The sequence below is a fragment of the Notolepis coatsorum genome (genome assembly GCF_963971535.1).
Source record: "Notolepis coatsorum genome assembly, chromosome: 10".
NCBI classification, from domain to species: domain Eukaryota; kingdom Metazoa; phylum Chordata; class Actinopteri; order Aulopiformes; family Paralepididae; genus Notolepis; species Notolepis coatsorum.
In genome coordinates this window covers 32,850,827-32,864,249 of record NC_140174.1, presented here as the reverse complement: position 1 = coordinate 32,864,249, position 13,423 = coordinate 32,850,827, and the positions used below count along the sequence as shown (strand labels likewise).

The 13,423-nt window shown below is 43.1% G+C and overlaps 1 protein-coding gene across 1 annotated transcript in view; it reads right to left on the bottom strand.

Annotated features, from left to right (window-relative positions):
- Nucleotides 1–685: 685 nt before the first annotated feature.
- The window catches only part of abca5 (ATP-binding cassette, sub-family A (ABC1), member 5), a 116,948-nt gene continuing 104,210 nt past the window's right edge, over nucleotides 686–13,423 (bottom strand). Inside the window, exons 32-38 of the mRNA XM_084322613.1 lie at nucleotides 13,097–13,172; nucleotides 11,648–11,742; nucleotides 10,212–10,331; nucleotides 8,060–8,212; nucleotides 7,780–7,859; nucleotides 7,127–7,182; nucleotides 686–1,166 (exon numbers count right to left, since the gene is read on the bottom strand). Of these exons, the coding sequence (XP_084178739.1) occupies nucleotides 1,026–1,166; nucleotides 7,127–7,182; nucleotides 7,780–7,859; nucleotides 8,060–8,212; nucleotides 10,212–10,331; nucleotides 11,648–11,742; nucleotides 13,097–13,172 (721 nt within the window). The 3' untranslated portion in view covers nucleotides 686–1,025. The remainder of the gene's footprint in view (nucleotides 1,167–7,126; nucleotides 7,183–7,779; nucleotides 7,860–8,059; nucleotides 8,213–10,211; nucleotides 10,332–11,647; nucleotides 11,743–13,096; nucleotides 13,173–13,423) is intronic.

The following is a 13,423-nucleotide window of genomic DNA, read 5'->3' as shown; positions in this document are numbered from 1 at the left end:
TGTCTGGATACTGACATATGCATGCTGGTGTGTGTGTATATGAGAGGAAACTTTGTCCTTTGACCTCAGAGAAAACAGACAGTAGTAGCAACCCCTCTGTGCAGAGGAAAACTGAAAGCGTTCTGCCTGCAGTTAATGGAGGGGCCCTCTAGATGGCACTGCAGGAGGGAGTTCTACTGCACAACAATGGAAAAAGGCCTCTCTACAAACTGTACGTTAATACATCCGTGCAGCAAACACGTGTAACACACTTCACCCTTGTTCCAAATCGCCAGTAGAAACAAAGCCCAATGACAGAATAATTATGCTAACTATTTATCCACATGCTGCTGACACTAATACACCACTTAGTGTCAACGTGTTACAAGAGAGAGAGAGTGTGGTTCAGAAATGTGCTGCTTTGGTTACGATGGTGAACGGACCCCAGAACTGGTAGTGTAAAAAAATACACACACACACACACAGTTTCACAAACACGTGGACGAATAGTTGAAGACAAGAGCAAAACACGCTTACTGTATTGCCTCCCACGGAGGACGATGGATGGAAAGGTTAACAAATCATAAATATCATATATATATATATATATATATATATATATATATATATATATATATATATAGTTTCATTTACCAACTCCCTGTGAAGTAAAAATAAAAAATTATAATAATAAATAAAATAAACGTTTCCAAACAGGAGATGGTGTGGCATCTGTGTCGCTTCAGAAAGACTGCAACCCCCTCGGGTCCAGTGCAAATCAGACACAAAGCACCAGTGGAGGAGGGTTACAGACACACCTCAGCCCCGTAGAAACAGGGCCTTAACACCCCCTGGCCCCCACACAGTCAGTCTCAGTGTGGTATGTGCTAGACCCTCCATGGACCGCCCATAGCAGGGGTCCATCCCATTCGTTTGGGGAGGGGGGTGGTGGGGGTATGTGGAGCGGGCGAGTGCCGGGCCACGTGCCCACAGGCCGCGGAGCCTGGCGGGTTTGGGGGTGTTGGTCAGCCCCCGCTGGGCGGAGTTCACAGCTGGTGCACTATGCTGTCCGCGTGGTTGACCGGCACCGGGCCTTCCTGCCGTAGCCGCTGCCACTGGAAGGTGGTGCTGAGGGAGCCCACCTCCTCCTCCTCGTTCTCCTGCTCCTTGGCGAACTCCATGAACACCTGGAAGAGAATGAGAGGGTTTTCGCACTGCTGGTGTGTGAGCAGCACCCAGCATAGCAGGATGCATTATAGCAGCCACTACCCAAAACAAATTAGTATTCGGCTGATGGCTGATGCTACCATACTCCTAGAGAATTGCAAAAGAAAATGGAGCATATGTGCAACTTGATTTAAAGAAGGGATGGATATTGTCAATTACGATCCTAGATCATGCTCTTAAATGTTACCCAGGCGTTCCTACATATTTCCATTCACAAGCAAAGGTGCTGTTTGGAAAAAGTACCACTGTGGAGCCCATGAGAACGGAGCGGACTCAGGAAAAGATAGCGTATAAATATCGAGGTAGAAATTAACAGCTCACGGGTCATTTCTGAAAAGATGAGGTCGAACTTGATTAAGAGACGTTTGTAATGAATACTTTATGTTTAGAGATTTTTATTTTTTTATAAACAAAGTTTTTTATTCAAAGATTACATTTACATTCATATCTTGCATACAGATGTCATGTCCTTTGTTTTTTCCTTACTGAATATCCCTCCCTCCCGCCCCACCCAGAAAAATAAAAAAGACAGTACAAAAGTAAATAAATACATACAAAATAAAATAAGACAAATACAAAATGTGACATTAGGATCCACTTTAACAGCAATATGGTACTCTTAAAGGATAAGTATATTTGCTATGGATATAATGAAACATAAGTGCAACTCCAGGTCCGATACACAAGCCAGGTCGTATGACCCTAAATACGTGAGGTGGGAGATTAAATAAATACACGCCCACTGTCCCCAACCACCCCAATCAACAGGTAAGCCTACTCAGTGAAAACTGTCCCCCCCCCTACATGGCACTCGACATAACTTCAGTCAGGAGGAAACGGATATATTCTATCTACATATGAGATTAGCGGTTGCCAATGTGTGTAGAATTTATCAGCTGATCCTCGAATTGTAAATTTAATTTTTTCCAGTTTTAGGAATGACATCACATCATTCAGCCATAATCTGGATGATGGGGGAGGTTCTGCTTTCCAATGCAAGAGTATCCTCCTGCGGGCAATCAGTGAGGCAAAGGACACTACATTGTATTGTTTTTTGGTCAAGATCACATCCTCCTCGGGGATCCCAAAGATAGCAATTTGGGGGCAGGGCACTATAGTAATCTCCAGTACCTCCGAGATGGTATCAAAAAAGAACTTCCAGAATGTTATCAGTTTCGAGCAGGACCAGAACATGTGGGTTAGATCCCCTGGTGACTGTGCACATCTGTTACAGTTGTCTGTCACATTGGGATATATTTTAGCCAATCTGGCATTACTATAATGGACTCTGTGAAGGACCTTAAACTGAATAAGGCCAAGTCTGGCACAGGAGGAAGAGGTATTAACTCCCTCTAGTGCGTCCCCCCACCATTCATCCGAGAAGGCTACCCCTAGTTCAGTCTCCCATCCCGTCCTAATCCTGTTTATGGCAGTGTCTTTGTTTAGAGATTTTTAAAGGCAGATATAATAACTGTAGTTTGGAGCAGGAAAAATCCAATAGCCGATTAGTTGGCCGATTAATCGACCGATATCATCCACCCCCAAGGTGAGAAGTCAAGGGATCCCTTTGAAAATGACCGATGCCCATAGCATTTTCCTCCCATCTAATTTAAGATAGCTTAAAATAGTTTAAATATGGAGCAAAATCTAACCCCTTTGCCAGTGAGCTAGCATGACATAGCTGGTACCTTTGATATCTAAATATCTCTAGTTTCATATGATACCAGCACGCTAGCATAGAAATGAACCCCTAGAGCCCTTTAACGACGGCTAATCAAACGGTGGGATATCGGTAACCCAAACGGTCAATACTGATCGGCAACTCTACTTATTTTACTCAGAATGTTTTCAGCCTCCTGGCCATTCGTCAATGTCTAAGGGCAAAACATTCTGACCTATTAACTCTTTCTCTGCCACGCTGGGAACGGGATATGGCTATGTGCTGCCACGCATTAAACCAATGGAGTCAGTCACCTTGTTTGTAAGGCTATAACTGTATTCTATATTATAGCTATGGATGCAATACTATGGCCCATTTGACATAGAGTATCTATTGTTCAAGATGTGAAAAAGAAAAAAAATTTCCATCCATACATTCTCGTTTTATACCGTGGTGAATATAAGTATGGTTTTAGAGCGGTTTAGAGTAATAGACCTATCGCTAAACCACGCCCCAAATAGAATTATGTCCAATCATATCACAGCGAAAATCCCTGCTGGCAGAAAACTCGGACACCACCAGAAAAGCCATTTGTGGGGCCAAACCAAACGTCTGTGATCGAAACCACTGTGAAGAGTTCAGTTTCTATGTTTATTATCTAGCTAATATCTGATGGTGAAACGCTGTGCGTGGGACACCAGGTACCCTGAAAGACTGGATGGAGGAGTATATTTTGTACCTTTTCCGAAGCCCAAAAGAAAACTCGGAAAATGCAAGCGGTGGATTCTGCTGTGTCGTCGACCACATACACAACTGAATGTGAAGACCATTTCCAAGGACACTTATGTTTGCTCAAAGGTAAGGTAAATTCATAAAGACATAATATTTGACGGCATGTATTAGAAACGTAGACCAAACTATTAGTTAGCTAACGTTAGCTGCCAACTAGCTAGCCAGCTAGCTAGCTGGTGTTATCCTAGCTAGCTAGCTACAGTGTTATCAACATCAACTTTGCTGTCATTCATTTGCTGTCTGACTTTTCGTCCTCGCTAGTTAGCTGGTGTTTTTAGCTAACTTAACGTTTGCTAACTGTCTTTTCCCCTCAAAGCACTTCTGCCGGCCTGTGGAGCAGCCTCCCCCAATGGAAGAAGGTGGACAAGAGGAGCGAGATGAACGATTGAGAAATCAACAAGCTCAAATCGAATCAATGACGAGTATAAATACTGTTCTGACACATAATCAAGTACCAAATAGATTAACATCAGAGGTCTTGCAGCACAGCCGTGTACCAGCCTATTTCAAATATGTCACTGGATTCACTAATGATCAATTCAATAATCTATGTACTGTGTTTAGTATACCTAGCAGTGAAACAGCACAGCAAACTTCAGTCCCATTGACATATAGCAGAAGTGATTGGCAAATTAACACAATGCCCCTGCGTGTGGAGCTCTTGCTTGTTCTTATGAAACTGAGACAAAATCATGATTTAAAAGATTTGGCATTTAGATTTATGATTGATGAACGAAGTGTTGGTACTTTGTTCAACGCATGGGTGGACTACATGTTCACAGTTCTAGGGGAACTACCCGCATGGCCTCATAGACATAATAATGGCACAAATGCCAGGAAAGTACAGAGAGGAATTTCCCACAACGATGGCAATATTAGACTGTACAGAGTAAAAAATTCAAACCCCAACTTCCAAAGCTACTCAACCTACAAGTCTGCAAACACATTGAAATCCCTCATAGCATGTGATCCACGAGGTTCTGTAATATTTTGTTCAACTCTTTTCACTGGATCTATGTCTGACACAGAAATAGTTAGGCAGAGCAACTTTATTAAGCAAATGAAAAATCTGCTTAAACATGGCTATCTGCAGGAAGGGGATGGGCTTATGGTAGATAAAAGATTTTTAATTGAAAATGACCTACAAGAAATTGGACTTGAAATAAACATCCCACCCTTCGTCAGAGGAAAAAGGCAGATGCCCTCTACAGATGTCTGCCTGACAAAAAAAAGTGGCTGAACACAGGATACATGTTGAACGTGCTATATCAAAGATAAAGAAATTTAAAATTGTGTCAGAGAGGATCCCTAACATAAGGTTGACAAACATCAACCAGATCTGGTATGTTGTGAGTATGCTGTCTAACTTCCAGCCAAGAATACCAATCAGCAATAGTAGTAATCATGGATTATCGTCATAGTTCTTGTAATCTTCAATCAAGTCAACTGTAAGTAATGCTTGAGAGTAGCTAGCTAGCTAACGTTATCTATAGCTTTTTTTTTTTTGATCCACTTTTTCTCCCATTTTTCTATATTTTCTCCCATCCCAATTTCGTATCATCCAATTCAACCCTCCCCTGTCACGAACGCTGTTTCTTGCCTCCCACAAGCCGGCTGCAATGTGGACTAAGTCATACATAGCACAAGTCCCCTCCGGTACTTGAGGTAACAGCAGTCGCATCTTTTCACCTGCGCAGCTCGATCTCTCAGTGGCGAGGAGTAACGCGTGGGAGGCTCACGCTGCCCCCGACACTTCCTGATTCTACTGCGCAGGCGCACCAACCGACCTGTAGGAGTGGCTGTCCACAACGCCCGATCCCCACCCATCAGTTTCCCACCCCCTAATACGGCCAATGTGTATTAGTACGGACGACCAGCTAAACTGAAAGCAAATGTGGAGCGCTGGGCTCGAACAGGCAAGCCCAGCGTCTCCAGATTTCGTGGCGAGCGCCTTGCCCACTATGCCACGTAGCCGCCTGCACGTTATCTATAGCTAATGCTTGCATCACCATGGAGGTCTAAGGTAAATGTATCTCATGAACGTACTTTTCCACTGCATATTGTAACCCTCTCTGTCTGCTTCTAGATGAAATATTTGTGTCATCTTTAAAAAACAGGTCTATTACCTGCTGTGGTAAATCTGACAATTGAACTTGAGCTCCCCCAGCGGCAATCGTCAACAGTCATTCACGGTCGACTTTGTTTGTCCGAGTTTTCAAAGGGGGCGTGGCTTAGGTCTATTCCTGGGAGGCTAGTAATAGCCTGCAACGTATATTATTACTTAATCCATTGGCATTTCGTCCCTATACACGCTATAATAAAAAAATCAAATGCATATGATCGGTATATAATGTTCCATCATGAATGCATGAAAGGGGGGAGGGGGTAGTTTCTGATTAATTGATTGTCAATAACGGCATTCGTTAGTACAACAACGTACGCTGATCAGGGCGATGGCTATGAAAACAAGGCACAATCAAGCTGAAATGTACGTTAAATTGCTCTTACCTGTGGCCGGTGGGATTCCAAAAAGAATATTCCAATTATTTGATTGCCATCTGGTAGATCGTATGTCCATTTGGCCCACGACATAACCCACAACAGCATAATGAATCGGGGGTCCCGAAAGCCGTTCAATGCGATCGGGTGAAGCCCTTGGTTCAGGTTACTAGAAAAGTCCGCCCGGAGGTATTTCATCAACGCACAGCCCCATACACAGAGTCTCAAAGGAAGAGCAACACTGTCCGCATACCACCAGGCAGCGGTATTGGACTTTTGCGATCTCAGACTCATTCCATATGGTAACACCAGCCTGCCTGGATGGATAATGAATGGAAATAGCGAATAAAAGAAATAACGATCAAATAACGAGTATACTCGTTGTTGGCGTCCAACGATTGGTGGCCAATAACGAGTATACTCGTTGTTGGAAGTGAATGAGTTAATCATGTGAATTAGTAGTAGTTCAGAATTCATTACAAACTTATTTTCTTATTGAGCTCTCTAATAATTGGATATGGCACCGAACAGTCCGAGTAGAGTGTAATTTCTTTTTTTGTGATCAAATCTTTTAATTATTTTCTTTTTGCCTTCCACATGAAACAAGACAAAACACAATACAGTAATAATAATAATAATAATAATAATAATAATAAACAACAATAATAAACAAGACTTCACAGGACAATAACAGCAGTAATAATAATAACAATAATGACAATAAATAGAAATAATAAAAATAATAAAAACAGAGTATAAAATAAATTTGCCACAGACCTTACAAAAGAAGTCATGGCCTTTACTTTCTCAGCCGCTGAGGCCCAAAATTAAATGTTGGATTCTCTAACTCCAAGTAGAGTGGCATTTCTATTACTTTGTTTTGCGTGTGTCGCCACCTCGGCTATAGTGTGCAGCGTAGACCATATTCTATTATTAGATGTAATTAGTAAAAGAACAAAGAGTGCCTACCTGCTCTAAGGTAGACTGGGAGAAGTTGTACTCTTCAAAGTTGAAGCTTTGCTTTGCTGTGGGCAGAGTAGAGAGGGACATTAGTCAGGAGGACATCAGGACAAGAGGTCAGTAGAGTTCACTGAAGGTGTTAGTCAACGTGAGAGAGAGACACACACAGACCAATAGATAGAAAGATTGAAAGAGAGTGTATTCGAGTGAGAGACATACAGGCTAACAGAGAAAGAGACAGGCGGACAGAGAGTGAAAGGAAGAGAAAAAGGAGAAAGAGACATACAGACCAACAGACGGATAGAGAGAGAGAGCGTGAGTGAGAAAGAGAATAAGAGACAGACCAACAGACAGGCAGAGCGAGAAAGAGAGAGAGAGAATGAGACACAGACCAACAGACAGGCAGAGCGAGAAACAGAGAGAGAGAGAGACACACACAGACCAACAGACAGGCAGAGCGAGAAACAGAGCGAGAGAGAGAGAGAGAGAGAGAGAGAGAGAGAGAGAGACAGGCAGGCAGGCAGGCAGGCAGGCGGACAGAGAACGAGTGAGTGAGTGTGCGACACAGATAGTGACAGAGAAAGATAGACCGGAAGAAATAGAGACAGACAGATATACACACAGAGACAGGGAGAGAGAGAGAGAGACCAGCAGTGACTCACCACTCTCTAACTGAGAGAAGGACTTGGCCAGTGACTTGACATCCTCCATGGGGATCTTGTAAACCATCAAAGTGGCAAAACTGCAAGGCAGCGCACGCAGACATCAGCATCTCTTCACGAATAATCAACTTAATCGAATAAAGTCCATTCCAAAAAAAGAATCTATTAAAAAGTATTGTATCAATGTTTCGAAACATTTCACTGGAAGCTGTTAAATGTTCCATTACATCGCGTCGATGTCGACGTCTTATTTTGTAGCACACACATACACACACCATACCTTTCCTGCCTGGCTGCATGGGGGAACATTCGGAGGATCTCCTTGTGCAACAGCGCCACTTGTTGGAGACCCGTCAGCTCCTCTCTGAGCTTGATTTCCAGGCTGTAGCCTCGGCCGTACTTCCCTTTCAGGTGCTGGATGGTGCCGATACACCTGGCGGGGAGGGACAGTCACCACGTCATCTCTTAGTCACCAGAGACAGCACAACATTACAAGTAGAAAGTGTCATAAAATAAAAGTTCTCCCATTTCACATGAGTGCCAGCCATTAACATGGGAAACATGGTTAAATGCCAGCACCCACTTCAATGATAGCGTTGTGAACGCATAATCTCTCTCTTAAATTATGGCTATGTGTCTAATCTGCCCGTCGCTTATCAATGACTTGTTTGCAGTCAACATTGTCGAAACGGATATTTTTTTTTCTTTTTTTTTCTTTTTATCGGTTCATTTTCGTTTTATAGCATTTTGAAAAGCCCTCGTTTTTCAGGAAAATATATAGATTCCGTGATAAAAGGCATTTACTGGAATATTCTAGCATACACAAAAACGTTGTAATTTTTCGGCCTATTTATGAATCTTTTTCAAATAAACACTAGATTATCGATAGTATATGTGTACTTATGCACGCTATAGAGGCGGGCTGAAAAATAGATTCTCTCATTTCCTCATCAGCGATCACAGCCACACACACACACACACACACGCATAGGGCAAACGCTGATAGGTCAAAACAGCTCTGATTATCCTAAGACTGGTCAAATAAATTCCTTACCTGAGATCAGATGTTATCCAAAAAGATTATTCCAATTCCTGATCGCCATTCCAAATCTCAATCACGCTTATTGATTACAGTGTTGGGTCCTGTAAATACATAATCCACATGTTTTCCGGGCCGGCGAGCACAATCGATCCTTCAGTTGGCTTGACGGAAAAGTAAAATGATCAAACTGGCCACCCCCCCTGCATCAGTGTAAAGTAATGGGGTGCAGTACCACAGGGAGAGACGATAGGGGCCGGTATCTTCCCAATTGAGCTCAGAGAGACTCTGCAGCACTAACCCGAGGCTTGATTGATGAAATATGAATTAAAATCGCCAATAAAAAAAGAAAAGACAAACAAACGCTATATAGCGTCGGGGGCACTCAAAGGACGGCATGAACTAACGACAAAACGTGTCCGTGGCACTCAATGTGTTAACATAGCTCTGAGCAAAGGTTCATGACCCATAAATAAAATAACATAACCCGCCGTTTCATTAGGTTCATGACCCATAAATAAAATAACCCGCTGTTTCATTAGGTTTATGATCCATAAGTAAAATAACATAACCCGGTTTCATTAGGTTCATGACCCATAAATAACATAACATAACCTGCTGTTTCATTTTTTTTTATCCACTTTTTCTCCCATTTTCTATATTTTCTCCCATCCCAATTTCGTATCATCCAATTCAACCCTCCCCTGTCACGAACGCTGTTTCTTGCCTCCCACAAGCCGGCTGCAATGTGGACTAAGTCATACATAGCACAAGTCCCCTCCGGTACTTGAGGTAACAGCAGTCGCATCTTTTCACCTGCGCAGCTCGATCTCTCAGTGTCGAGGAGTAACGCATGGGAGGCTCACGCTGCCCCCGACACTTCCTGATTCTACTGCGCAGGCGCACCAACCGACCTGTAGGAGTCGCTGTCCACAACGCCCGATCCCCACCCATCAGTTTCCCACCCCCTAATACGGCCAATGTGTATTAGTATGAACGACCAGCTAAACTGAAAGCAATGTGGAGCGCTGGGCTCGAACAGGCAAGCCCAGCGTCTCCGTCATTCGTGGCGAGCGCCTTGCCCACTACGCCACGTAGCCGCCCCCATAACCTGCCGTTTCATTAGGTTCATGACCCGTAAATAAAATAACATAACCCGCTGTTTCATTTAGTCCTTAGTTTCTTCATTCCTGAAGAACACACTTTTTTTTGGTACTGTAACAACAAAATGCAATTCGATTTTGACATGTAACGGACTAAATCCTATCACAATAATGGGCACTAACATCAGCTGTCCAGACACTAACCTCAGCTGTCCAGACACCATGATGGCCACACGGTCACACTAACCTCAGCTGTCCAGACACCATGATGGCCACACGGTCACACTAACCTCAGCTGTCCAGACACCATGATGGCCACACGGTCACACACCGCCTCAGCCTCCTCCATGTAGTGTGTGGTCAAGATGGCTCCTCGTTGCCGGTTCTTGAATGCAGCACGGATGGCCCTCCTACAAACAAGGTACAAGGATAAAGTCAAGGAGCTGGCTCCTAATTTGATGACAGCTAAATGATGCCTCGCTCTACACTAGGGATAGGTGGTATAACGGTTGAACCGGTATACCGGTAGAAATCTGTGCCAAGGTAGAAATTTGACGCTATGTTTAGGCCTTTTCACATTTACAAATGTAACGCATAAATCTGGCAAACTGTGCGCTGCCATTAAAACATAATAAACTAGTTTGTGGAAAAAGACATGTCAAAAAGTTTGCTAATGCGAGTAGTGCAACGTAAACCTCGACATAAACAAACACATGCTTTCTGAAATGGAGAGCAGCCAGCGTGATGCGGGAGCTCCCGTTCCCGATGCAATCAAAGAAGAATTAGTTAGAATATAAAGTTGCTTCCGAACGCTCGTGAAGTAGGCAACATGGTGGCAAACTGGTGAAATGTAAAAAAGACAAACGAGTCGGAGCAGATGAATCAACAGGCTGGTGATTATTAAAGGACTGGCTGGTCATGGATTATCATCAGGACATACAATACTGCCCAAGAAAGACCCTGTGAATAACGTTATGAAGCAGAACGAGACCGATGGCTCCATGATTGTTTGTTGTAGGATGTTGTCTGGTAATATTAGATAGATTTGCATTGTCCATTATTATTATTATTACAAGGAAAACAAATAAACCGTGATATATACCATTACCGTCCAAAATTCAAAATATACCGTGATATAAATTTTAGGCCATACCACCCACTCCTACATCTATATAATTTATTTTTCTCTGCCAATACTAATTATGAGTCCTTTAAGTATCTTAAGTATTAGACAGCACCTGTCAATTGCTCACACATACACCCTGATTAAGGGCCTGAATGGGCCGAAACGTGTTGGTGCTTTTAACGTTCATAATGAACTACCGGTAGTCATAAAATAAAGGCTTTTTTAACTTAAGAAGAGTTGACTTGGACTTTCTTTTCTTCAAATTTTCATCGGATTGTTCCCCTGGTTCCGGTTGAAGATCACAATCATACTGAATGTAGCCCACCCCCTTTCCTTTTATATCCTTTAAGTATCTATTGATCTGGAGTAGAGATCCAATCCATTAATTTAACTGAACCTTATAGACTATTATAGTTTGGGGTCATTGGACAAAAGATGACTGCGATAGATGGATAGATAGATGGAGAGGAGACACATTCAAGAGGGATTACTTTCAACCTTGAGACAACCAACACGGTTTGTGCAAAAGAGGTTTTCTATTGTGAAAAGTGTTCCTAATGTTTTCCATTATCGAGCATGACTCATAAATTAATATCTCACCACATGCGCTGTTTGGACTTGGGATCCATTCCTGTAGAGGGCTCATCCAGCAAGACGATCTGAGGATTCCCAATCATGCTCAAGGCGAAGCACAGCTGGTGAACAAGTGGGATACCAGGCCAATCAATCATGTGTACAGCAACGGAACAAAGACGGAAAGCATTTAGTGAAAGGGAACACAAAAGGGGTTGTATGTACGCTTGTGCACGGCTAAGCGGTTTACACAATGACCCCTGGTTATCATTCCACAGCGGTGGAAAGCGGCTGGGATAAGATATTTCATCTATTCTATCTTTTATTCATAATGCTTCGCTGAATTATTGATTGTACTGTACCATACCCCAGATCTGAACACCAACGGGGCATAATTAATTATTTTCCAAAGTGTCCCAAGTGAAGACAATTTCCAGATAGTTTAAGAAGTTAGTTCTGAAGGCGGCTGGGTGGCGCAGCGGACATTGTGCTCGTCACCAACGCAAGAGACACCGGTATCGAATCCGGCTGTCAGCGTTGCCTCCGGCTTGGGCCGGCCGTCATACTGACTCAATTGGCAGAGTCAGCGGGAGTGGGAGAGAAGTCGATGGGTGGTAATCTGGTCGTTGTAAACAGTGACTCCTACAGGTCGGTCAGGGCACCTGCACAGCAAAGACAGGAGATGGTGGGGGCAGTGTGAGCCTCCCACACATTACACCTCGCCAATGAGAGTCCGCGCTGGCAGGTGAAAAGATGTGGCTGGCTGGCTGCCTCCACATGTATCGGAGGGGACATGTGATGGGGTTCTACCCTCCCTACGACCGTCCAGTGGAGGGCACTTGCGAGCAACGATCAGGACAGGAGAGGGAGAATTGGCACGAGAGGAAATTGGGATGGGAGAAAAAAATAAATCACAGAAAAAGGAGGAGAAAAAGTAGGTCAAAAAAAGAAGTTAGTTCTGGTATTGAAGGACGAATCAGTGATGTAAATAAACGGGTTACTAGTAAAAAGTACCAAAAAGGAAAATTTTATTTGCTGTATTTTGTGGCTGTAAAAGGTTTGTTCACATTGGGAATATTTGTAAACACAGGAGTAAAACAGATATGCATTACAATGGATTAAAGGTGCTATATAGAAAAGTTTTATGTAGACTAGAGTAATCATAAAAAAAAGAATACATCCACAGAGCTTTTAGAAAGGTGCAAAATAAAAGTATTGCTTTTCCCCCAAAAAATATAGTGATTTATCATTGAAAAAAATGTTGCAGGTCCAAAATGTATGTTTCACACCATGTATCCCCTTCCTACTTCCCCATGTGGAATGCACCTGATTGGATAAATGACGGTGGTCTAGTCAGTGTGACATCTAGTGGCTGAATGTTATCTATAGCACCTTTAAGAAAGTAACTCTTCAGGAATGTACATGAATATATACTCCTAACCGATATGGTTTAAAAAAGCTGGAAGCTCCTCTCACCTTCCTCTTGATGCCTGCTGATAGGTTCTTGGCCTGCTTGTTCAGGTGATCCTTCAGCTCCAGAGCGTTCACCACACTGAGGGGGAAACACAGGGGTCGCACAGCAAAAAGACAAAAGAATAAGTGATGCCACCTGACCGATACGTTCAGATACAACGCGAACTAGACCATTTCTAAATAATAATAATAAATAAAATTTCTATAGCGCCTTTCAGGAAACCCAAGCTCGCTTCACAATTAAGAGGGCTAGGGAAAGGGGGCAATAGGGGGAAAAGGAGGGGGGATGAGGGCAGGTAAGGGATAATGAAACCTAATCGAATGTAAACT